We start from the raw sequence: 25,117 nt of genomic DNA on the forward strand, positions 1-25,117 counted from the left end.
ATGACATGCTTCTAACATCTTTTGCATCAGTAAACTTCTGAAACTCCTAAAATGACACCTAAGTTTACTTTGATAGATTGGCCTGATGCCATGTAGCCAGTAGTCACCACTCCGACCATAGGGCTTTAAAACAGATTTTTAATAGGCAATGCTAATAGGCGTTAATAATCAGTGAGAATGGAACGCTGAAACTGGAATAGAACTTTTCCGTGCAACAATGTCTCTTCGCCCAACCTGGGACAGGAACTCCTCAACAGGAAGCTGACATGGTAGGAACAGTACGAAAAAACAAGCCAGAGCTCCCACCTTAGCTGTTGAATACACAAAACAGGCTTATCAATCCCTCTACGTTTGTGTTCACAGCTGACACATCCCTAGTGTCCTACATGCCAAAGAAAGTAAAAAATGTGGCACTCATGAGTACACTGCATAAGAATGGGAGATTCTGTGGGCAGGAACATAAAAAAAAGAAATAATGGATTACAATACCACAACAGGAGGGATGGACAGTTTAGACAAGCTGGTGACTGGCTACAGCTGCAAAAGAAGAACCCTAAGCTGCCCACTTGTGATATTCTTCAACATTTTGGACATTTCGGCGTACAATGCGTTTGTCAGCTGGGTGGCGTTGAACACAGATTTGAATAGAGGGAAGGTCCAGAGTAGATGGCTCTTTCTCGAGGAGCTGGGCAAGGCATTGGTAAGACCTCAAATCCAGAGGAGGCAACATATCCCAAGAACCCCAGCAGCCATCGTGAGGAAGGTTCAGGAGGATGCTGGTGCCCCATCCACCCGACCCACAGAACCAACAACTCCAATATCTGAAGTAAGTATGAGTGTTGTTGTTGCATGTGTGTGTGTCTGACTCTCCTACCTTAGCCTGCTGTAACTATATATATATATATATATATATGAGTGAGTGAGATGTTAGTAAAATTCCTGAACTAAGTGTTTTCATAATTCTAGATTGCAACCGGTAGCAACAAGAAGCGCTGCCATGTGTGTGGACCCAAGAAGGACAAAAAGACACAGTGCACATAATTGATATAATTGATATGTCAACTAAGTATTTTTTACATATATCCATCAGACCCGCGATCATTGGGTGAATAACAAGAACATGATCACCACATGGGTTAAGGAAAGGAGAAGAAATGTGAGGTGATTAAGACAAGCTAGCTGCTCTTCTACAGTTCATTGGTGCTGTCTCAGAAACCACTGTGAGAGAGAATATGTAGGCATGTAGATGTTACATCCAATAGTCATTTCAAACAGATTGGGTGCAATGTTTCTCTAGGTCCCTGGGCAGGGATGATGTTCACTGGTGTCTGAGACGGTTAGCTAATAACACTGATTTAGTCCATTGCTAGTTGTAATTTAAGCAGTCCCCAAATGAGGAAGGACCCGAGCTTGCCAGTCCCTGGCAAAAAAATGAGGTTGAGAAACACTAGTGTAGACTGCTTCTTCCCGGAACGCTTGATTTATGTACAAATACCCATCGGCAATGATTGCTTTAATCCATCCTGTCGAGCTACCACCAAAACTGCCTAGAGACTTCTCTGAACAAAATACACAATAGCATTTTATGTTTTAATAATTAAAAAATAACACCATTTATTTACATAAATTACAAGAAAGCACAAACTGGTTCACCGAAGTCTACATTAAAACATTGTCCTTTATACTGATAGTAGGCTAGTTTTTAATCATCACTTTCACTATGGTTCATCTCATATCATTCAAATGTAGTTTAAAAACAAGGGGTCAAATTAATTCAATAAGTGTTATGTATTAATAATATTCTAGTCAAAAAGAAAAATAATATTTTGATATCGCATTCACAGCACTGTAAGGACAAGATAAGATCAACCTTTTGTTATGACACCATGATCGCTTCACATGAACCACCTCATTCATAAGACTGATTCTCTGTACTGACAGAAAGGCATACAGCAGTGCATTCAACCACGAGTCTATCTTGAAACCAAGTCAAATCAATCACATACTGTTAAATCTATACAAAAATGCTTTACAGTCCTACATTACGGCACACTCCTAAGTATAGTCACATTATTTAGCTTTCACAGTTAAGTGCATCCTGGCCTCCCTCTGTCCAAATAGACAGACTACTGGTCTCTACTGTAAATGGGACTTAGATATGACAGCAGCCTTGTTGTACGAGAGGGGATGGAATTGTGATTTGTGTTGTTCTCAGGACAGAGGAATGATACAAGCAGCTCAACCTTCTTCACAAAGAGGACGTAGTGGAGTCCACTACCTCACGACCATTACAGACTGTTGTTACCGCTGTTGGCACACTGGTAGAGGCTGATGCTGGAAAGGAACGAGAATAGAGGGTTACATATTTTCAATAAAATACCAAATTAACAGACTAGTTATAAAGTGTAGGTATGACTTCGTTTTTCACATTGATTAAAGCAAAAAAATATCGAACCAAGGGATCTGTTTTTGAGAGAATTTTGTGGTGTTCTACTTTTCCATAGGCCTATAGTATGGCAAACACAACAGACTCGTCACACAGGGTTTACAACAGGTATCAACGATGAAGCAAAATGCTTACTTGCAAGTTCCCTCAACAGTGCAGTACAAATATCAATATAGTCTGAATATAATGAAATCATAAATAGCAGTAGATGTGCAGTATGTTTCAGTTGATGGCTCACCAAAAATGACTGAAATATTTAGCTGATTGTACGATTTATATGTGATGACAAAAATAAATGTTGATGGTTGTTTCCAAAAAGCTAAAAACCCATTTACCAGTGATAGAGACGTTACCTTTCCAGCAGCTAGAGCTGGGGTCAGACGCCGATGCTGATTTGACCGTGGCCCCAAAACGGTTGGCAGCCACTCTCAGCGTTGTCACGTTCTTCTGGGGCTGGAATAGGATGATGTGGACCTTAGGAGCAAAGAGACAGCCCAGCACCACCGATCCACTCAGACTGACAGAGATGCACATGGTGGTTGTCTGAACCTGTATGGGGTAGAGGGAGAGAGAGGAGGTTGGGTTAGAGTGAACGGGACTCACTGGACATTTTGAGGCAGCCCAGCCAGCACCACAGAGCCACTCGGACTGACAGGACTAGTACTAGATTAAATCAATAGCCCATGAGTTTGAGAGAAGCGAGAGAACGGGAAGGAGAAAGCAGGAGAGAGCGAGGAAAACTAGAAAATGCATGTTATTTCCTACTAACTTTGCTTAGAAATATTTTGTTGAGAGAAAATGTACTTGATACGATTGTGATGTGTTGTTGTCTCACCTAGTTATCTTAAGATGAATACTGAATTCACTAATTTCAAGTTACTCTGGATAAGAGCGTCTGCTAAATGACTAAAATGTAATGTAAATATTGCTGGAAGCACTGGCTGAAATAATGAATGTCCATCTGGGAGACTCCAGGTTCATCACAATTGAATGAACAAGGCAGCTTGTTTTTCATGTGAGAATATCTCTGCAATGTTTTATCTAAACCATATTTAAAATGCAGGAAGCCCAGCCCAACTGCTGGTATTTTTAATAGCACACAAACAGAGATCAAAGCATCAAGGTTTCTGTTGCAGAGCCAAAAATGTGTCTACCACAGCTCCAACATGAACACTAGTCATCTATATTCAATATGTACACATTATTATACTGTTCATTCGTTCAGTCTGTCACTCCTTTCACAACCCTTTCTAAAATGTTTCTCTTTCAACTCAGGTATTGCTAGTGTTGACATTTATTTTTCTCAAAGGTTTTTTGCTAGTAGATGGATAAAGCACCGTTGAGATGATAAGGAGATGTCCTGGGGAAGCTCATAATGCATGGCCAATGTGATTCTACCCCTTACTCTCTCCCAGTGGCACACCAACAGAATCCAGACAGGCATTACACTAGACTAGATTCAGCCTCGGGTCACAGTTATAATACACCCTGGACTAAACTGTTTTATACACATTGTCTCTCTTTATCTTGCTTACATGGCAACAAAGGCTTCATAGGCCTGACACAAGGTCTTTAAAGCCCTATGTGGGCCTTGAAGCTATTCTTCATGCCCAAACGTATGTGGACACCCCTTCAAATGAGTGGATTCGGCTATTTCATCCACATGCGTTTCTGACTGGTGTATAAAATCGAGCACACAGCCATGCAATCTCCTTAACCAAACAATGGCAGTAGAATGGCCCGCACGGAAGATCTCAGTGACTTTCAAAGTGGCACCGTCATAGGACGCCAGCTTTCCAACAAGTCAGTTCGTTAAATTTCTGCCCTGCTAGAGCTGCCCCCGTCAACTTTAAGTGCTGTTATTGTGAAGTGGAAATGTCTAGGAGCAACAACGGCTCAGCTGTGAAGTGGTAGGCCACACAAGCTCACAGAACAGGACTGCCGAGTACTGAAGCGCGTAGCACGTAAAAATGGTCTGTTCTCGGTGGCAACAGTCATTGCCGAGTTCCAAACTGCCTTTGGAAGCAACGTCAGCACAAGAACTGTTCGTTGGGAGCTTCGTGAAATGGGTTTCATTGGCCGAGCAGCTGCACACAAGCCTAAGATCACCATACACAATGCCAAGAATCAGCTGGAGTAGTGTAAAGCTCACCACCATTGGACTCTTTGTGATAGAGTGAATCACACTTCCCCATCTGGCAGTCCGACAAACTAATCTGAGTTTGGCGGATGCCAGAAGAATGCTATCTTGCCCGAATGCCTAGTGCCAACTGTAAAGTTTGGGGGAGGAGGAATAATGGTTTGGTGCTGTTTTGCATGGTTTGGTCTAGGCCACTTAGTTCCAGTGAAGGGAAATCTTAATGGTACAGCATACAATGACATTCTAGACAATCTGTGCTTCCATCTTTGTGGCAACAGTTTGGGGAAGGCCCTTTCCTGTTTCAGCATGACAATGCCCCCATGCACAAAGCGAGGTCCATACAGAAATAGTTTGTTGTGATCGGTGTGGGAGCACTTGACTGGCCTGCACAGAGCCCTGACCTAAACCCCATCGAACACCTTTGGGATGAATTGGAATGCTGACTACGAGCCAGGCCTAATCATCCAACATCAGTGCCCGACATCACTAATTCTGTTGTGGCTGAATGGAAGCAAGTCCCCGAAGCAATGTTCCAACATCTAGTGGAAAGCCTTCCCAGAAGAGTGGAGGCTGTTATAGCAGCAAATGGGGGACCAACTACACATCAATGCCCATGATTTTGGAATGAGATGTTCGACAAGCAGGTGTGCACATACTTTAGCAGCAGTATTAGATTAGTCTTCCTATCTAAATGCCATTTTAGTAGAGGGATGCTAAGAACAAGAGTCTTCCAATCAAAGACAGTGCAGTTTGAAGATAAAACTGCTTCTCCAATAGAAACCTCAGATCACACTTGTTGGCGATGATGAGATGGCGACGTTGGCAAGCTAAGCTCATGCGTAGAAACAAGTCATCGGTCTAACAGACATCTCACGCCGAACTGTGCATGTGCAGGCCTTCAAATCAAAGGTCATTCGATTTATAAAGATGTTTTGGACAAAAATGAAAATGTGTCAGTTTGTCCCTTTCACATGGTTGGAGTAATATGTTCAACTACTTAAGACATTGGCTCGAATCTAGGTTGTGCCTTTAGATTTCCAGAACATTAACAACTAAGGAATCATTTTCACTTCTCTCTGACTTCTCAAACTGGTCTGTTTGGTCTTTTTCGCAAGCTTTCCCAGAAGTCTCGTGATCTTGCGCCTCTGGTTTAAGAAACTTTGTGTTCCAACTAAATGCCCAATTACAGTGCCTTGCAAAGGTATTCATCCCCCTCGGCGTATTTCCTATTTTGATGCATTACAACCTGTCATTTAAATTGATTTTTATTTGGATATCATGTAATGAACATACACAAAATAGTCCAAATTGGGAAAGTGAAATGAAAAAAACAACTTGTTTCATAAAATGTAATAAATAAATACATAAATAAAAAGTGGTGGCATATGTATTCACCCCTTTTGCTATGAAGCCCCAAAATAAGATCTGGTGCAACCAATTACCTTCAGAAGTCACATAATTGGTTAAATAAAGTCCACCTGTGTGTAATCTAAGTGTCACATGATCTGTCACATGATCTCAGTATATATACAACTGTTCTGAAAGGCCCCAGAGTCTGCAACACCACTAAGCAAGGGTCACCACCAAGCAAGCGGCACCATGAAGACCAAGGAGCTCTCCAAACAGGTCAGGGACAAAGTTGTGGAGAAGTACAGATCAGAGTTGAGTTATAAAAAAAATATCAGAAACTTTGAAAATCCCACGGAGCACGATTAAATCCATCATTTAAAAATGGAAAGAATATGGCACCACAACAAACCTGCCAAGAGAGGGCCACCCACCAAAACCCATGGACCAGGCAAGGAAGGCATTAATCAGAGAGACAACAAAGAGACCAAAGATAACCATGAAGGAGCTGCAAAGCTCCACAACGGAGATTGGAGCATCTGTCCATAGGACCACTTTAAGCCATACACTCCATAGTGCTGGGCTTTACGGAAGAGTGGCCAGAAACAAAGCTATTGCTTAAAGAAACATTAAGCAAACATGTGGGAGACTCCCCAAAGCTTGTGGGGGACTCCACAAACATATGGAAGAAGGTACTCTGGTCAGATAAGACTAAAATTGAGCTTTTTGGCCATCAAGGAAAACTCTATGTCTGGCGCAAACCCAACATCTCTCATCACCCTGAGAACACCAAGCATGGTGGTGGCAGCATCATGCTGTGGGGATGTTTTTCATATGCATGGCCTGGGAAACTGGTCATAATTGAAGGAATGATGGATGGCGCTAAATACAGGGAACTTCTTGAGGGAAACCTGTTTCAATCTTCCAGAAATGTGTGACTGGGACGGATGTTCACCTTCCAGCAGAACAATGACCCTAAGCATACTGCTAAAGCAACATTCAAGTGGTTTAAGGGTAAACATTTAAATGTCTTGGAATGGCCTAGTCAAAGCCCAGACCTCAATCCAATTGAGAATCTGTGGTATGACTTAAAGATTGCTGTACACCAGCGGAACCCATCCAACTTGAAGGAGCTGGAGCAGTTTTGCCTTGAAGAATGGGCAAAAATCCCAGTGGCTTGATGTGCCAAGTTTATAGAGACATACCCCAAGAGACTTGCAGCTGTAATTGCTGCAAAAGGTGGCTCTACAAAGTATTGACTTTTGGAGAGGTGGTGAATAGTTATGTATGTTCAGGTTTTCTGCTTTTTGTCTTATTTCTTGTTTGTCTCACAATAAAAAAATATTTTGCATCTTCAAAGTGGTAGGCGTGTTGTGTAAATCAAATGATACAAAACCCCCCAAAAATCCATTCTAATTCCATGTTGTAAGGCAACAAATTAGGAAAAATGCTAGGGGAGTCACTGCAGAAGAGGGACACTGGGAACAAGTCTTCCTTTCTAAATGCCTTATTAGAAAAGGGACATTGGGAACAAGAGTCTTCCTATCAAAATGCCCTGGCTGAATCTCCTGCACATTTCACTGTCGACATTAGAAGAGAGAAAAACATAATTACTTTTCAAATCGTAATAAAAGGTATTACAATGGCAATACTGCAGTTTTAGATTAGATACAGAAAATAATTTGGAGAATGTCTTTGTCTTCTCAGTAACAGTCGATGCGACTATACAGACTGGGGTTTAACGCCCACATAATCAAGACTGGGTATCTCTATCTCCAGTGTCTTTGTTCTTGTCTTTAAAGCATCTCTACGACACATGAAAAGAAATACAGTCCTTTGATGAAACTCAGAGGAAGGTGATGATCAAAAGGAATGTATATATGTCACCTAGATCCTTTGGTAAGCTATGACACATTCAAGGACTTATAGATTTAAAAAAGAATGATCTGGGAGAAAAGACACCCACTGTCATTCATATCGTACTGACCCTTGTGTTGATAAGCACAATTTACTCATTCTAGTCCCTCATTTCATTACAATATATTGGAGTTGGGGTTGCATAAATTACGGTAACTTTCCTAAAATTCCCAAGTTGTCCAAAATCCTGGTTAGAAGATTCTGGAGGGAATAAGCAGGAAATCCGAAAACCTCCAACCAGGATTTCTGGAAAACCTGGACCTTTTGGAAAAGTTACCAGCATTTTTACAAACCTAATTTGAGTCTATTATTCCCACTCACCCTGTAGTCGCTGGCCGTTACGTAGAAGATGGGCTGGAAGGCCAGCCAGATGATACAGGTGGTGTACATGGTGAACCCAATGAACTTGGCCTCGTTGAAGTTCTCGGGGCACTTCCTGGTCTTGAAGGCATAGACCGTGCAGAGGACGATGAGGATGCAGTTGTAGGCCAGAGCAGCCAGCATGCTGGAGTCCTTGCTGTTGCACTTCAGGGTGACTATATCCCTCCTCTCGGGGCTCACCTCCATATAATTAAATAGAATAGTATTAGATATATTGAGTAGTGAACAGTATATTAATATAGATAAGTATTATATCTATATGTTCTTGTGACAGGCGTCACTGTCATTGTGCTTAACAGTATAACTTCCGTCCCCGCCTTGCAAACACACATGACCGCCTGCTTGACAACGCCTTATTACTCTATAGAAAAGCAAATGATTTGACAGCATGAGTGGAAACATTTCAGGCTGGGGGTTAGGAATCCAACTCTGTTACACCCACCTCCTTCCTGACGCCAGGCATCTCCACCAGGAGCCAGACCAAGGCCACCAGGAGCTGACAGGAGATCAGCCCACCACAGATAGCCACCTGGGAGGCTGGGCTGATGAACCTTGGCCGCGTGGCCCCGTCCTTCACCCCGCTGAAAATCCGCGCAATGCGGTTGGTCTTGGTGAGGAGCGCCGAGTAGCACACGGCAAAGGAGGTACCCAGGCCGAGTCGACGTAGGGTACACACAGCCGTGGAGGGCTTGGCGATGTAGATGAAGGTCATGCTGTAGCACATCAGGACCCCCAGCAGGAGGATGTAGGACAGCTCCCGCCCGCTGGCTTTGACCACTGGGGTGTCGTTGTGTTTGAAGAATAGGCCCACCACGGAGAGGGTACACAACATGCCCAGGCAGGAGATGGTGACCGGCCCAATAGCCCAGGCATCCTAAATCAAATCAAGGTTTATTTAAAGTGTTATTTCACATGTATAAGTTGCAAAACACTTTACATATTGTTTTTAAAAAGGGAAGAAAATAGCAGCAAAAGGAGGGACAGTACCTCCCAGCGGATGTACTCCTCTGGCAGGTCGAAACAGCCTGTCAGGTTGGCCTGGGGCCACTGTCCAAAGCTACAGTCTGCACAGGTGAACTCATCCAGCAGGTACTGGTAGGGCTGGCAGGGGGAAAGGAAGTGTATAGTCCCAAATAGATGGTTTGTAGATGTTCAGTTGTTGTTAAACTACAGTGAGGGAAAAAAGTATTTGATCCCCTGCTGATTTTGTACGTTTGCCCACTGACAAAGAAATTATCAGTCTATAATTTTAATGGTAGGTTTATTTGAACAGTGAGAGACAGAATAACAACAAAAAAATCCAGAGAAATGCATGTCAAAAATGTTATAAATTGATTTGCATTTTAATGAGGGAAATAAGTATTTGAACCCTCTACAAAACATGACTTAGTACTTGGTGGCAAAACCCTTGTTGGCAATCACAGAGGTCAGACGTTTCTTGTAGTTGGCCACCAGGTTTGCACACATCTCAGGAGGGATTTTGTACCACTCCTCTTTGCAGATCTTCTTCAAGTCATTAAGGTTTTGAGGCTGACGTTTGGCAACTCGAAAATTCAGCTCCCTCCACAGATTTTCTATGGGACTAAGGTCTGGAGACTGGCTAGGCCACTCCAGGACCTTAATGTGCTTCTTATTGAGCCACTCCTTTGTTGCCTTGGCCGTGTTTTTTGGATTATTGTCATGCTGGAATACCCATCCACGACCCATTTTCAATGCCCTGGGCTGAGGGAAGGAGGTTCTCACCCAAGATTTGACGGTACATGGCCCCGTCCATCGTCCCTTTGATGCAGTGAAGTTGTCCTGTCCCCTTAGCAGAAAAACACCCCCAAAGCATAATGTTTCCACCTCCATGTTTGAAAGTGGGGATGGTGTTCTTGGGGTCATAGGCAGCATTCCTCCTCCTCCAAACACGGCAAGTCGAGTTGATGCTAAAGAGCTCCATTTTGGTCTCATCTGACCACAACACTTTCACCCAGTTGTCCTCTGAATCATTCAGATGTTCATTGGCAAACTTCAGACGGGCATGTATATGTGCTTTCTTGAGCAGAGGGAGACCTTGCCGGCGCTGCACGATTTCAGTCCTTCACGACGTAGTGTGTTACCAATTGTTTTCTTGGTGACTATGGTCCCAGCTGCCTTTAGATCATTGACAAGATCCTCCCGTGTAGTTCTGGGCTGATTCCTCACCGTTCTCACGATCATTGCAAATCCACGAGGTGAGATGTTGCATGGAGCCCCAGGCCAAGGGAGATTGACAGTTATTTTGTGTTTCTTCCATTTGCGAATAATCGCACCAACTGTTGTCACCTTCTCACCAAGCTGCTTGGCGATGGCCTTGTAGCCCATTCCAGCCTTGTGTAGTTCTACAATCTTGTCCCTTGTCAACTAAACCTACGATTAAAATTATAGACTGATCATTTCTTTGTCAGTGGGCAAACGTACAAAATCAGCAGGGGATCAAATACTTTTTTCCCTCACTGTAACTATCGACAATATTTGATGAGCGCCTTTGGAGCATCTACATTTAAAAAAGTCTAATAAATCAATTTAATATACACCATCACAATAAATCTATGATTTATTAGTCAATATGATATGAAGAACATGTATTTCAGAAGAACAGACAGAATATGAGTTAGCCTACTGTATGTTGACTGGCTATGTTTCATGCCATACTCTGTTTGCGTGTTCATTTAGCAGACAAGATATGCTTAGAAGTCCGGTGCCATTACTTAGTTTTATCTGATTTTATAGTAAAAAGAATATCATTGAACTTAGCTGAATTAAATAGAAAGGAGCGAGTGAGCATATGAAGTGGCTAAATTGAGCATAAAAGTGATAATTTGAAACAGGTCCTATATGCTACATTTAGAGTCATTTGTCAACTTTAGTTGTGAATGATGCAATCCTTAGAATGTCATATATGGGCTGCATGGTGCGACTATAGGTTTTTGATGATTTAGAATGTCATATATGGGCTGCATGGTGCGACTATAGGTTTTTGATGATTTAGAATGTCATATATGGGCTGCATGGTGCGACTATAGGTTTTTGATGATTTAGAATGTCATATATGGGCTGCATGGTGCGACTATAGGTTTTTGATGATTTAGAATGTCATATGGGCTGCATGGTGCGACTATAGGTTTTTGATGATTTAGAATGTCATATATGGGCTGCATGGTGCGACTATAGGTTTTTGATGATTTAGAATGTCATATATGGGCTGCATGGTGCGACTATAGGTTTTTGATGATTTTAGAATGTCATATATGGGCTGCATGGTGCGACTATAGGTTTTTGATGATTTAGAATGTCATATATGGGCTGCATGGTGCGACTATAGGTTTTTGATGATTTAGAATGTCATATATGGGCTGCATGGTGCGACTATAGGTTTTTGATGATTTTAGAATGTCATATATGGGCTGCATGGTGCGACTATAGGTTTTTGATGATTTAGAATGTCATATATGGGCTGCATGGTGCGACTATAGGTTTTTGATGATTTAGAATGTCATATATGGGCTGCATGGTGCGACTATAGGTTTTTGATGATTTAGAATGTCATATATGGGCTGCATGGTGCGACTATAGGTTTTTGATGATTTTAGAATGTCATATATGGGCTGCATGGTGCGACTATAGGTTTTTGATGATTTAGAATGTCATATATGGGCTGCATGGTGCGACTATAGGTTTTTGATGATTTAGAATGTCATATATGGGCTGCATGGTGCGGTTTTTGATGATTTAGAATGTCATATAGGTTTTTGATGATTTAGAATGTCATATATGGGCTGCATGGTGCGACTATAGGTTTTTGATGATTTAGAATGTCATATATGGGCTGCATGGTGCGACTATAGGTTTTTGATGATTTAGAATGTCATATATGGGCTGCATGGTGCGACTATAGGTTTTTGATGATTTAGAATGTCATATATGGGCTGCATGGTGCGACTATAGGTTTTTGATGATTTAGAATGTCATATATGGGCTGCATGGTGCGACTATAGGTTTTTGATGATTTAGAATGTCATATATGGGCTGCATGGTGCGACTAGGGTTTTTGATGATTTAGTTTTTGATGATGATTTAGAATGTCATATATGGGCTGCATGGTGCGACTATAGGTTTTTGATGATTTAGAATGTCATATATGGGCTGCATGGTGCGACTATAGGTTTTTGATGATTTAGAATGTCATATATGGGCTGCATGGTGCGACTATAGGTTTTTGATGATTTAGAATGTCATATATGGGCTGCATGGTGCGACTATAGGTTTTTGATGATTTAGAATGTCATATGGGCTGCATGGTGCGACTATAGGTTTTTGATGATTTAGAATGTCATATATGGGCTGCATGGTGCGACTATAGGTTTTTGATGATTTAGAATGTCATATATGGGCTGCATGGTGCGACTATAGGTTTTTGATGATTTAGAATGTCATATATGGGCTGCATGGTGCGACTATAGGTTTTTGATGATTTAGAATGTCATATGGGCTGCATGGTGCGACTATAGGTTTTTGATGATTTAGAATGTCATATATGGGCTGCATGGTGCGACTATAGGTTTTTGATGATTTAGAATGTCATATATGGGCTGCATGGTGCGACTATAGGTTTTTGATGATCTTAGAAAGTGACAAAAAAAAGCTTGCGCTCTGTTCCTTGCCACAGGCTGCACAGCTGTTCTCGCATCAAGTGATCATATTTTCACCCATCAGACTATTCTGAATTTAATCTTGTCTTCACTAATATGTCAAATTAGTTTAGATTGAGAATGGCCCATTATGAAATGGGCAGGAACAGTGGCAGGGGCCTCCATTCGAACTCAAATAGCGAATGGAGGCCGTGCACTTTCCTGACAATCTGTTTTGTAGGCTGCTTCGGTTTCAAAACGGAGCTGTGAACAACTGATATGAACAACTGAAAAATATAAGAATACTTATTTCCCTCCATGCATCAACCACTGAGGAGCCCTTGATGACCGACAGGTGATATTTCACCCAAACTCTGTATGCCATGGGCTCTCAAACCTTGTTCCTGAAGCTACCACGTGCTTAATTCTGCTCAGGAACATCAATAGTAACATGTTTTCGCAACTAAACATATTTCACTAAACTGTTGACAGTCTGTCTGCATGCTCAATAAAGGAAGAAAGGAGAGAGAGGAGATGGAAACACGGTGGTGAGATATCCTATATAACTGAAGGTATTGTGTCACTCAATTTGTTCTCCCCCAGACTCATGGATAGAAATGTTGGAGCGTAGCATAAGGTAACAAGTCCATCCAGTATGGATAATAATATAGTCCACACTCAAAGGCTAGACCAATTATGTACCAAAGACATCTTAAATCAGTTTTGTTTATGGTTTTTCTGCTATGTGTAATATGCAGTTGGCTATTTATGGTATAAGGGCACAATCATAATTATTATTATTATTTTTTTTTGATGGCTTAGGCTCATAAGCCTATGCATATCAATAAGCTCTAATATGTGTTTTGAATGAATCATCACCTTAGAAAGCGATGTCCATTTAGTTGTGTTAGGCTTTGAAACAACATCCACAACAACCATGTTTTACACTGTTTCAACCTGCTGTTCAACTCCTTTCTTCAAATTAATCATCACAGTAAGGTGAATTTTAAAAGTACTGTAGGCCTACTGTTCTGATGTGTTTGATGTGATTTTCAAAGGCATTTGCATTGATGTCAGAGTGGTTAGAGGGACAATAGAGCCCTGAGTACCGGGCCATTAGGACCTGATGGAGGGACAATAGAGCCCTGAGTACCAGGCCATTAGGGCCTGATGGTAGTTAGCAAGTTGGGTATTACCAAAGCATGCCCAGAGTGCATAAAAGGATATTACCGTGCCTCAATGGTCACACTTAATTTGACTGCAGTCATGACTCATCACTGCCAGTGTGGCGGTAACATGGTCACTGCAACAGCCCTATCCTAACCATAAACTCAAACAGCCCTATCCTAACCATAAACTCAAACAGCCCTATCCTAACCATAAACTCAAACAGCCCTATCCTAACCATAAACTCAAACTTGAAAAAAAAGAAGGTAGTGTATATTCAACTGGCAGAAATTAATGGTGCCGGCTGGAACACACCCTCAAAGTGAGCTACTGACTAACAAAAGTTAAACTACACAATGACAGAATAGTGTAATCTCTTACACTCTTCTCTCCTTGCTTGTGGATGTATTACCTGGCAGGGGATGCAGATCCAGCAGCACACGTCTCCAGGCTGCATGCTCTTCACCTCGTTCTTCCTACAGGGGTCGCTGCACTGGGAGGTGGGGGGCCCCTCGCCCGGGCCCCTCCATGGCACCTGGCTGGTGTTTAGGATGAGGCCCTGGGCCCAGTAGCCCACCTTTAGAGAACAGGAGTGGAGAGGAGAGATACTTGGTTAAAACAGAAATGTGTCTTCTGCCTTTTTCCCAAATGCAGACACACACACACACACACACACACACACACACACACACACACACACACACACACACACACACACACAGAGGCACATGGTCAGCCGCAGTACCGCACCCCTGGATGGAGAGCTACATACCTTCCTGTACACGTATTTATCCTCCTCTTTGTGGTAGTGGAAGATGTTGTAGCGGCCCAGACTGTCTCCGTAGGCGTCGAAACGCACCATGTTCTCCGTGTCCGCAGGTCTGAAGGGAGCTGAGGGAAACAGAAGTGCGGATAATATTCAGCCAATCTTGTCTTGGACTGTCACAACTTCCGCCTAAGTCGGCTCCTCTCTTTGTTCGGGCAGCGTTCGGCGGTCGACATAACCGGTATTTAAGCCATTGTTTTGTTAAGTGTTTTGTGTGACTCGCCAGGCTGGTTTTTCCCCGGGTACCGTGTTTAACCCGAAGTATGTTTAATTGTTAAACATTTGCATTATTTTGACTGTTGTCACGCTTTTCACGTTTGCCATTGGCTGGAGGTTTTTGAACCAGTTGCGTCCGTCTGTTGTTGCTTCTGCCAAATAAAGTGTGAGCCTGATCACAACTCTCTGCTCTCCTGCTCCTGACTTCTATACCAGTAGATCACAACTCTCTGCTCTCCTGCACCTGACTTCTATACCAGTAGATCACAACACTCTGCTCTCCTGCACCTGACTTTTATACCAGTAGATCACAACTCTCTGCTCTCCTGCACCTGACTTCTATACCAGTAGATCACAACTCTCTGCTCTCTGCACCTGACTTCTATACCAGTAGATCACAACGCTCTGCTCTCCTGCACCTGACTTCTATACCAGTAGATCACAACTCTCTGCACCTGACTTCTATACCAGTAGATCACAACTCTCTGCTCTCCTGCACCTGACTTCTATACCAGTAGATCACAACTCTCTGCACCTGACTTCTATACCAGTAGATCACAACTCTCTGCTCTCCTGCACCTGACTTCTATACCAGTAGATCACAACTCTCTGCTCTCCTGCACCTGACTTCTATACCAGTAGTGCACAACCTGACATGGACAATGGAAATAGATTTCAGAAATGCTTCTATATTGTTATTACTATTATTATTGTTATAGGGTGTGATGCCTTCTTCAGGGTTTCAGATGAGGGGAAACAGAAATATATAAATTATGACATTTAAGAGGAACGAAAACTCCTCTTTAGTTAGATATTGAGTTTTAATATATAGTAAAACATTTTTCTTACATACTTATGTAAAAGTTTCCTTCATCGAAGATATTATGTAAAAGTTTCCTTCATCGAAGATGTTATGTAAAAGTTTCCTTCATCGAATCAGTTTTCTTTTTAATGAATTCCTTTAATGCAAACATCCATTCGTGAGGCATGTTCTCAAAATACTGCAGGTGGCTTGCTAAGCATCTTACTCAGTCTCTATTTGTTACTGATGATCCCATAGATGTTAATTCATGTTTTATCACTGCAAATTGAATCTTCACCAAACCTTTCTCAACTCCACAGGGACACAGCATCAACTGAAAAAACAATCTCATGCTCAATCCAGATTAGCATTTGTTTCAAATTGCCCCAATTTGCCAATATTCATGATTAAATAAAAACATGTAATACTCAATTATATTTAGACATCAGTCTAGGAGAGACTCAGGGTAATAATAGGATTACTCTGTGATTCTGAGTTGCTTGCAGAGCGCTTCCTTATTACATTGAAAATAAGAAAAGTAAGAATAAAACATTTCATAAACATTATGAGTGGCAAAGATAGTTTCATTTCTATAGTATATCTAAACTTGTGTGGTGAATGAAGTATAGGCTAACATTGTTATATAGACAGTAATCAAGTCACCTGACCTTATATGGCTGTTAAGGCCATAAAAATGGAATTACATTACCCACAGAATGGGGTGCACTCAATATGGCCACCGGTCCACCCATTATGGAATATTTAGAAGAATGGTGATGGCCCCTTCTATTTACGCTATTTATATTGTTGACCGCTTCACTCACCATCAAACTTGGCCTTGAGGATGAAGTCTCTATAGAACCTCTTCCCGGTGCCTGGTTTCATGGCATCACATATCTTGGTGGCATTGGGTAGGCACACCGCCTGCCTCATATTATGCAGGGCATGAGCCATAGCATACACCGCGTTGACTACAAACATGATCTTGGACTCCTGCTCAAACTTGCCATCCCGCAGACTGTGTTCGCTACAACCAGGCTCTGTGAGACTACAGCCGAAGCGGTGCTCCCAGAATTCTCTGAACCAGGGGTTCCGTGTGTTAGTGTAAGGGTTCAGCTTGGTGAAGTAGTCTGCAAACTCCCGGATGGGGTAGGAGGCCAGCTCGATGGTGAAGGCCCCCTCTGCTGCTGTCTCGCTTCCCCTCACCACGCTCTCCTGAAAATCATTCACATTTTATAATTAATAGGAATGAAAACATAACATTTCTTACTTAAACTTACATCTGCAGTTACCAACATCACAGTCACAAAACATGACATTTTATCGGAAACAGCAGTAAAATGACAGGAATCGATTATTATACAGGAATTGGTTCTATAATTGTTTGGGAATCGGGAATCGGGAATCAACTATTTTTGAATGGACTACCAGACCCTACCTGCGCCCCCCAGCCATCGCTGGCCACCCAAGTGAAGGTGCTGTTCATGCGAGCGGCAGCCACCAGCAGCTCCCTGGCATCCTCACTGCGTGTGAACAGGATGACCACCTTGGCGTTGGACTTCTGCTGCAGCGAGCGGATCACCTGGTCATAGCTGAACCGGTTCATCGAGCGGCTCACCTGTTTGACCAACAAATTAATTATGTACTAACTTATAATTATTGCATGTAAGACACAGTAGTCTTCAACACTATTGAATCATTTTCTCTGTATTAATTATTTAGCTGTGACAGGGGCAACAACAACAACAACAGCAACGAACAAACAAATAACAATCGTCTGACCTTAGCCGAGGTGGCGATGCAGATTTGGCGGGCGCGGGCCTCCTGCTGGAAGGCATCGATTCCCGTCTCGCCGTAGTCGCCCTCAGATGCCACAGTGGACACGTAGGTCCAGTTGAAGTAGCGCAGGATCTCGGCGATGGCCTTGGCCTGGTAGAAATCAGGCGGCACGGTGCGGGCGAAGTAGTCATAGCGAGACTTGTCACTGAGCTTGGCGCTGGTGGAGGCATAGCTGATCTGAGGGATCTGGAAGAGGCGGAGGAGGTTGGCAACCTGGTGAGGGAAGGAGGTAGGGAGGAAGTGGGGGAGGAGGGAGAGAGGAAGTGAGAGAGGGAAGGAGGGAGAGAGGAAGTGAGAGAGGGAAGGAGGGAGAGAGGAAGTGAGAGAGGGAGAGAGGTAGGGAGGGATAGGGAGCGAGGGAGAGAGAGAAAAAGGTATAAACTATGTTAGCTAGTCCCAGACATTCAACACCTACACTTGTGTTAAACACCGTAAGAGAGCTTCTTCCTCATGTCAAATTCACACTGACTATAATCATCATAGTTCTCATTTAAATGACTCACACAGTGACAATGGCTACAGCCTCTGTATGGTTGTAGGATATATATATAATAGACGTGCACGCCTTCGGTTAGGTGATCTCAACCGGCACACATATTTTACAAGTAAACTAACAAAACAACTACAGCACACCATTCTCTCAGAGCTAATTTATCAGGGAGTGATATCAGATCCTCAGCCCCAGTCCAAAGGTGTCTATGACTGCTTCCTAAGTGGCACCTTATTCCCTATATATTGGCTCTGGCCAAAAGTAGTGCACTATATAGGGCATAGGGTGCCATTTGGGTTAGCCGACTAGCATAAATCTTTAATATCTCTACACCTTAGAGGACCCTCTTAAGAAAATCTTCTGCTGTCCAAAAATGTCTATCTCTTTATCTCTGCATCTTCAGTCCAAAAATGCCTATCTCTACTGTATCTCTGTACCTCGGAAGATTCTCTTTTGAAAAGCTTCTGCTGTCTACAGGGCTGGTTCCAGGTATAAGCAACATAAGTGACCACTTAGGGCCCCGCAGCCGCTAGGGCCCATGGCAAAATGCGTAGAATTGCAGGAAATTAACTCTAAAACCTCAATTTTTGTCTACCTGAGGGTTTGACATTGTAGATAGAGAGAGGTCACCAGCCAATGCCCCTTTCACATGTCACACAATCTAACGCTATCACCAACCCTGTCTACAATGTCAGTTATCCACATTACCTGGAGCAAGAGCCACCCATCCCAATACAGATGGAAGAAATGGATGACAACCATATCTGTTTAATTATGTGATAACAACCAGAACTTTGAGACAAGAACTTTACCCAAGCAGCTTAAAGCTGTCTAGTCTAGGGCCAGACACACTAAAGCCATCAGATAGGCAGACTGAGGTGTGTGCGTATGTTGTGGAATCTACCATTGATATTTAGACACCATGAGCTTATTATGCCCCAAATAACTCAGACATCATCTATTGATCTACCACGTGGAAGCTATTGAAAGCGGATGTTGCTGAGAGAGACATAGGCCTAATCACATAATTGAATAGAACAACATTATATTGTACCTCTGTGGAAAGCAGAACATGTTGAATAAATAGTCAACATCGATTAGTGTGCGAGTGTGTGTCTTTTTAGTTTTACTATCCTTTTGTGGTCCAGAAGTCCTCCCAAGTAAAACAAGGAAAATTGTGGGGACATTTCACCGGTCCCCACAAGGAAAAATGCTATTTAAGGCTTAGGGGTTAGTGTTAGGGTTAGGTTTAGGGTTAGGGGTTTGGTGTTAAGATTAAGGTTAAGGAAAGGGGTTAGGGAAAATAGGACTTTGAATGGAAATCAATTGTTTGGTCCCCACAAAGAGAGTAATGCAAATGTGTGTGTGCGTGCTCGAGCATTCGTGTGTGTATGCCCATGTTTGTTCTTGTAAGACCACTGTAACTACCACCTTCTCCCTCTAGCACATCAGGATGCCTAGGGGCTTCCACAGCCCTACCATTCCCATGGACCTCATTTAACTCCTCACTCTTTCACACTTCAGATCTTCATTATTTCACCTGCCTTCCCTTCCCAACACATGACAATAGAATAGTGACTTCTAACTTTTTAGTTGACTAATTAGTGGCCATCATCCCTTTAGTTTTTCGGCCAGTACATAAAAATATTATGAGACAGATAACCATCTTCATTTGAGGAGATTAATCCAGTATTTGATAGTTCTTGCACATCATTAATACACCCACAAAGTTCTGTGTTCTGTGCGGAATAGCCTACAGTATACTGTATAATACTCTGCGTAGCATGTGTTGTGAGACGCCTCATGCCGTGCTGCAGCTGTATGTTCCCATTACAAATGGAAAGTAGAAATCTCGAGTCATAAGTATTCAACCCCTTTGTTATGGCAAGCCTAAATAAGTTCAGGAGTAAAAATGTGCTTAACAAGTCACATAATAAGTTGCATGGACTCACTCTGTGTGCAATAATAGTGTTTGCTGTGGTTTTTGTATGACTATATCATCTCTGTACCCTACACAAACAATTATCTGTAAGGTCCCTCAGTCGAGCAGTGAATTTCAAACACAGATTCAACCACAAAGACCACAGAGGTTTTCCAGACATGAAATATCCCTTTGAGCATGGTGAAGTTATTAATTACACTTTGAGTGGTGTATCAATACACCTCGTCACTACAAAGATACAGACACCCTTCCTAACTCAGTTCACGAAGAGCAGTGCATCTGCTCAGGGATTTCACCAATGAGGCTAGGCTAATGGTGACAGTAAAACAGTTAGAGTTTAATGGCTGTGACAAGAGACAACTCAGGATGGATCAACATCATTGTAGTTACTCCACAATACTAACCTAAATGACCAAGTGAAAAGAAGGAAGCCTGTACATAATACAAGTTTTCCAAAATATGCATCTTGTTTGCAACAAGGCACTAAAGTAATACTGCAAAAAATGTGGCAAAGCAATTATCTTTTTGTCCTGAATACGAAGTGTTATGTTTTGGGGAAAATCCAATACAACACATTACTGAGTACCCCTCTCCATAATTTCAAACATAGTGGTGGCTGCATCATGTTATGGGTATGCTTGTTATCTTAAGGATGTTAAGGATCTAAGGATGGGGGAGTTTGTCAGGATAAAAAATAAAGTGAATGGAGCTAAGCAAGGGCAAAATCATAGAGGAAAACTTGGTTCAGTCTGCTTTCCACCATACACTGGGAGACTAATACATTTTTCAGCAGGACAATAACCTAAAACGCAAGGCTAAATCTACACTGGAATTGCTTACAAGACGACAGTGAATGTTTCTGGGGAGGGTTAAAGAGTTAACTTGAATCTACTTGAAAATCTAAGGCAAGACCTAAAATGGTTGTCTGGCAATGAGCAACAACCAATTTGACAGAGCTTGAAGAATTTTGAAAAGAATAATGGGCAAATGTAGCACAATCCAAGTGTGGAAAGCTCTTAGAGACTCGCCCAGAAAGACTCACAGCTGTAATCGCTGCCAAAGTATTGACTCAGGGGTGTGAATTCTTATGTAAATTAAATATTTCTGTATTTCATTTTCAATGAATTTACAAAAAATGTCTAAAAACATGTTTTCACTTTGTCATTATGGGGTATTGTATGTAGATTGGTGAGGAAAAATATATATTTAATACATTTTGAATTAACATAACAAAATGTGGAATAAGTCAAGGGGTATTAATACTTTCTGAAGGCACTGTATGTGGCTTTTTTGATGCTCTATGACTATACAACACTGCTAGTGGACTGATTATTTATTCTGAGCACATATGGCCCATGTGCGTCTTGGTTCTGTGATGTGATATGGTGTTCATTGTACTCTCTTAAATCAGATAGGACTAGATTATATCCTCATGTGATTCCCAGCAATTCATTTTTTTCCACTTTAATGGACATTGGGTTTTGGTCCGTATCTTTGAGGCCCATACAGTACATGCCACTATGTTAAGTCCTGTTGTTACTTTGAGAGGTTGTGACCTGGATAACTTTCTCTTCCTGGTTTTTCAAAATGTCTGCCAAACACAATTAGCACCTTTTATGTTAGTAGAAGACAAATGTGTGTAATTGTGTAATTATAATCTTCGTAAGTTTGATATTCAAATTGCTAAGTAAATATCTCAGGAATAGTGTGGTGAATTTTCAGGGCAATGTCCTATTTTTATAACAGCTTCTTAATGTCCTTTGTAGTGGACATCAGGATGTGCTAACTGTTTTTTCTGTAAAGTTAAATTGTTCATATTTACTATGAACCAATTCCTCATGTCCACTACAGTGCACATACAATTACAAATGATTTAAAGAAGAGGAGAAGGGGAAGAAACAGGGGTCATATGGGGAGAAATATATATATATATGAATATATATATGAATATATATGAGAGAGAGAGAGAGAGAGAGAGAGAGAGAGAGAGAGAGAGAGAGAGATCAATACATGTCATTTTGTAGTGAACATCAGGATGTGCTATATGTTTTTCTTTACCTACTCTAAAGTTGACTGTATAGTCATATTTACAATAAACCAATTCCTTATTTTCAATACAGTGCACGCACGCACATACAACAAAACATAATAAAATATATTCATCACTTAATAAATACAGTTGAATTCGGAAGTTTACATGCACCTTAGCCAAATACATTTAAACTCAGTTTTCAAAATTCCTGATATTTAATCCTAGTCAAAAATCCCTGTCTTAGGTCAGTTAGGAGCACCACTTTATTTTAAGAATGTGAAATGTCAGAATAATAGTAGAGAGAATGATTTACTTCAGCTTTTACTTCTTTCATTACATTCCCAGTGGGTCAGAAGTTTACATATGCTAAATTAGTATTTGGTAGCATTGCCTTTAAATTGTTTAACTTCGGTCAAATGTTTCCGGTAGCCTTCCACAAGCTTCCCACAATAAGTTGGGTGAATTTTGGCCCATTCCTCCTGACAGAGCTGGTATAACTGAGTCAGGTTTGTAGGCCTCCTTGCTCGCACACACTTTTTCAGTTCTGCCCACATATTTCTATAGGATTGAGGTCAGGGCTGTGTGACGGCTCCAACCAATACCTTGACTTTGTCTTTAAGCCATTTTTCCACAACTTTGTAAGTATGCTTGGGGTCGATGTCCATTTGGAAGACCCATTTGCGACTAAGCTTTAACTTCCTGACTGATGTCTTGAGATGTTGCTTCAATATATCCACATCATTTTCCTGCATCATGATGCCATTTCGTGAAGTGCACTATTCCCTCCTGCAGCAAAGCACCCCCACAACATGATGCTGCCGACCCCGTGCTTCACAGTTGGGATGGTGTTCTTTGACTTGCAAGCCTCCCCCTTTTTCCTCCAAACATAGCGATGGTCATTATGGCCAAACAGTTCTATTTTTGTTTCATCAGACCAGAGAACATTTCTCCAAAACGTACGATCTTTGTCCCCATGTGCAGTTGCAAACCATAGTCTGGCTTTTTTATGGTGGTTTTGGAGCAGTGGCTTCTTCCTTGCTGAGCGGCCTTTCAGGTTATGTCGATATAGGACTCGTTTTACTGTAGATATAGATACTTTTGTAACTGTTTCCTCCAGCATCTTCACAAGGTCATTTGTTGTTGTTCTGGGATTGATTTGCACCTTTTGCACCAAAGTATATTCATTTCTAGGAGACAGAACGCATCTCCTTCCTGAGCGGTATGACGGATGCGTGGTCCCATGGTGTTTATACTTGCATACTATTGTTTGTACAGATGAACATGGTACCTTCAGGTGTTTGGAAATTGCTCCCAAGGATGAACCAGACTTGTGGAGGTCTACAATTTTTTGTGGAGGTCTTGGCTGATTTCTTTTGATTTTCCCATGATGTAAAGCAAAGAGGCACCGAGTTTGAAGGTAGGCCTTGAAATACATCCACAGATACACCTCCAATTGACTCCAATGATGTCAATTAGCCTATCAGAAGCTTTTAAAGCCATGATATTATTTTCTGGAATTTTCCAAACTGTTTAAAGGCACAGTCAACTTAGTGTATGTAAACTTCTGACCCACTGGAATTGTGATACAGTGAATTATAAGTGAAATAATCTGTCTGTAAACAATTGTTGGAAAATTACTTGCGTCATGCACAAAGTGCATGTCCTAACTGACTTGCCAAACTATAACAAGACATTTGTGGAGTGATTGAAAAACTAGTTTAATTGACTCCAACCTAAGTGTATGTAAACTTCTGACTTCAACTGTATGTTCAAAAACGAGTCTCAGAAAGATAATATGCTAATGAGCAGAGTATACTCCTAAAAAAGTATTCCCATTTGTGTCAGAAATAGAAAAAAAGACAAACAAAACAACAAAATAAAAACAAAAGTTTCATAATAAATGTACTGATTACTGCCTACCTACACTGAAGTCAAAATGTCTACAGTCCTACAGATGGCATCTTACAGCTGATTGAGAGATTTTGTCCTCCAAATATCTGGGGTATTTCATCTCAAGGACACTGTTCCATAAATAAACATCAGTGCACCAAAGTGGATGGACATAAGGCAAGCTGGAGAGAGCAGAGAGATCAGCTAGTATGGTGAGTGCAACACTAACATACTCTGTGGAGTGTGCCTCCCTAGAGGGTTTCTCTATAAACTGACCATAGAGTTGGAAAGGGGGCACACTTCACACAAAAACCTCATGGGGCTGTCCATGCTGTCACAGAAGTGATAATGGCAAAGATAAGTGATGGTCTCTCTTCCGACCTCGATGGAGTTGACTGACATTAACACTGATCTCAGAACAGTCTTGCACTTAACCCACTCTGACAGTTCCATTTAAAATGCCCTGTATACCACAGGCCTGGGGGAACAGCAGGCACACTACTGGTTCAAGAGGACAAATTGAGTAAATATGACGTATTTAGACAGGCAAAGTGCAATGCTCCCCCTGGATAACAGCAATCCATTCCATGTCCCCTTTCTGTGTAGACGCAGGGGCATCTACACTACTGTACGTACAGTACCAGTCAAAAGTTTGGACACACCTACTTATTCAAGCGTTTTTCTTTATTTTTACTATTCTCAATATTGTAGAATAATAGTGAAGACTTCAAAACGATGAAATAGCACATATTGAATCATGTAGCAACCAAAAAAGTGTTAAACAAATCAAAATATATATTTTATATTCGAGATTCTTCAAAGTAGCCACCCCTTGCCTCTATGACAGCTTTGCAAACTTTTGGCATTCTATCACCAGCTTCACCTGGAATGCTTTTCCAATAGTCTTGAAGGAGTTCCCACATATGCTGAGCACTTGTTGGCTGCTTTTCCTTCACTCTGCGGTCCAACTCATCCCAAACCATCTCAATTGGGTTGAGGTTGGGTGATTGTGGAGGCCAGCTGATCTGAT

General features: G+C 41.7%; 1 protein-coding gene across 2 annotated transcripts in view; it reads right to left on the reverse strand.

Moving 5' to 3' along the window:
* Positions 1-1,576: 1,576 nt before the first annotated feature.
* Positions 1,577-25,117, reverse strand: part of LOC115142478 (metabotropic glutamate receptor 2-like) — a 60,866-nt gene continuing 37,325 nt past the window's right edge. Inside the window, exons 3-12 of one of the 2 annotated variants that reach the window (XM_065002642.1) lie at positions 17,677-17,946; positions 17,333-17,512; positions 16,719-17,109; positions 14,823-14,941; positions 14,463-14,627; positions 9,219-9,332; positions 8,674-9,105; positions 8,172-8,411; positions 2,800-2,995; positions 1,577-2,334 (exon numbers count right to left, since the gene is read on the reverse strand). In XM_065002642.1, coding sequence (XP_064858714.1) covers positions 2,249-2,334; positions 2,800-2,995; positions 8,172-8,411; positions 8,674-9,105; positions 9,219-9,332; positions 14,463-14,627; positions 14,823-14,941; positions 16,719-17,109; positions 17,333-17,512; positions 17,677-17,946 — 2,193 coding nt within the window. In that variant the 3' untranslated portion in view covers positions 1,577-2,248. Of the gene's footprint in view, positions 2,335-2,781; positions 2,996-8,171; positions 8,412-8,673; positions 9,106-9,218; positions 9,333-14,462; positions 14,628-14,822; positions 14,942-16,718; positions 17,110-17,332; positions 17,513-17,676; positions 17,947-25,117 lie in introns of both variants that reach the window. The other variant, XM_029681990.1, reaches the window with a different exon arrangement.

Source organism: Oncorhynchus nerka, linkage group LG2, assembly GCF_034236695.1.
Source record: "Oncorhynchus nerka isolate Pitt River linkage group LG2, Oner_Uvic_2.0, whole genome shotgun sequence".
Taxonomy (NCBI): domain Eukaryota; kingdom Metazoa; phylum Chordata; class Actinopteri; order Salmoniformes; family Salmonidae; genus Oncorhynchus; species Oncorhynchus nerka.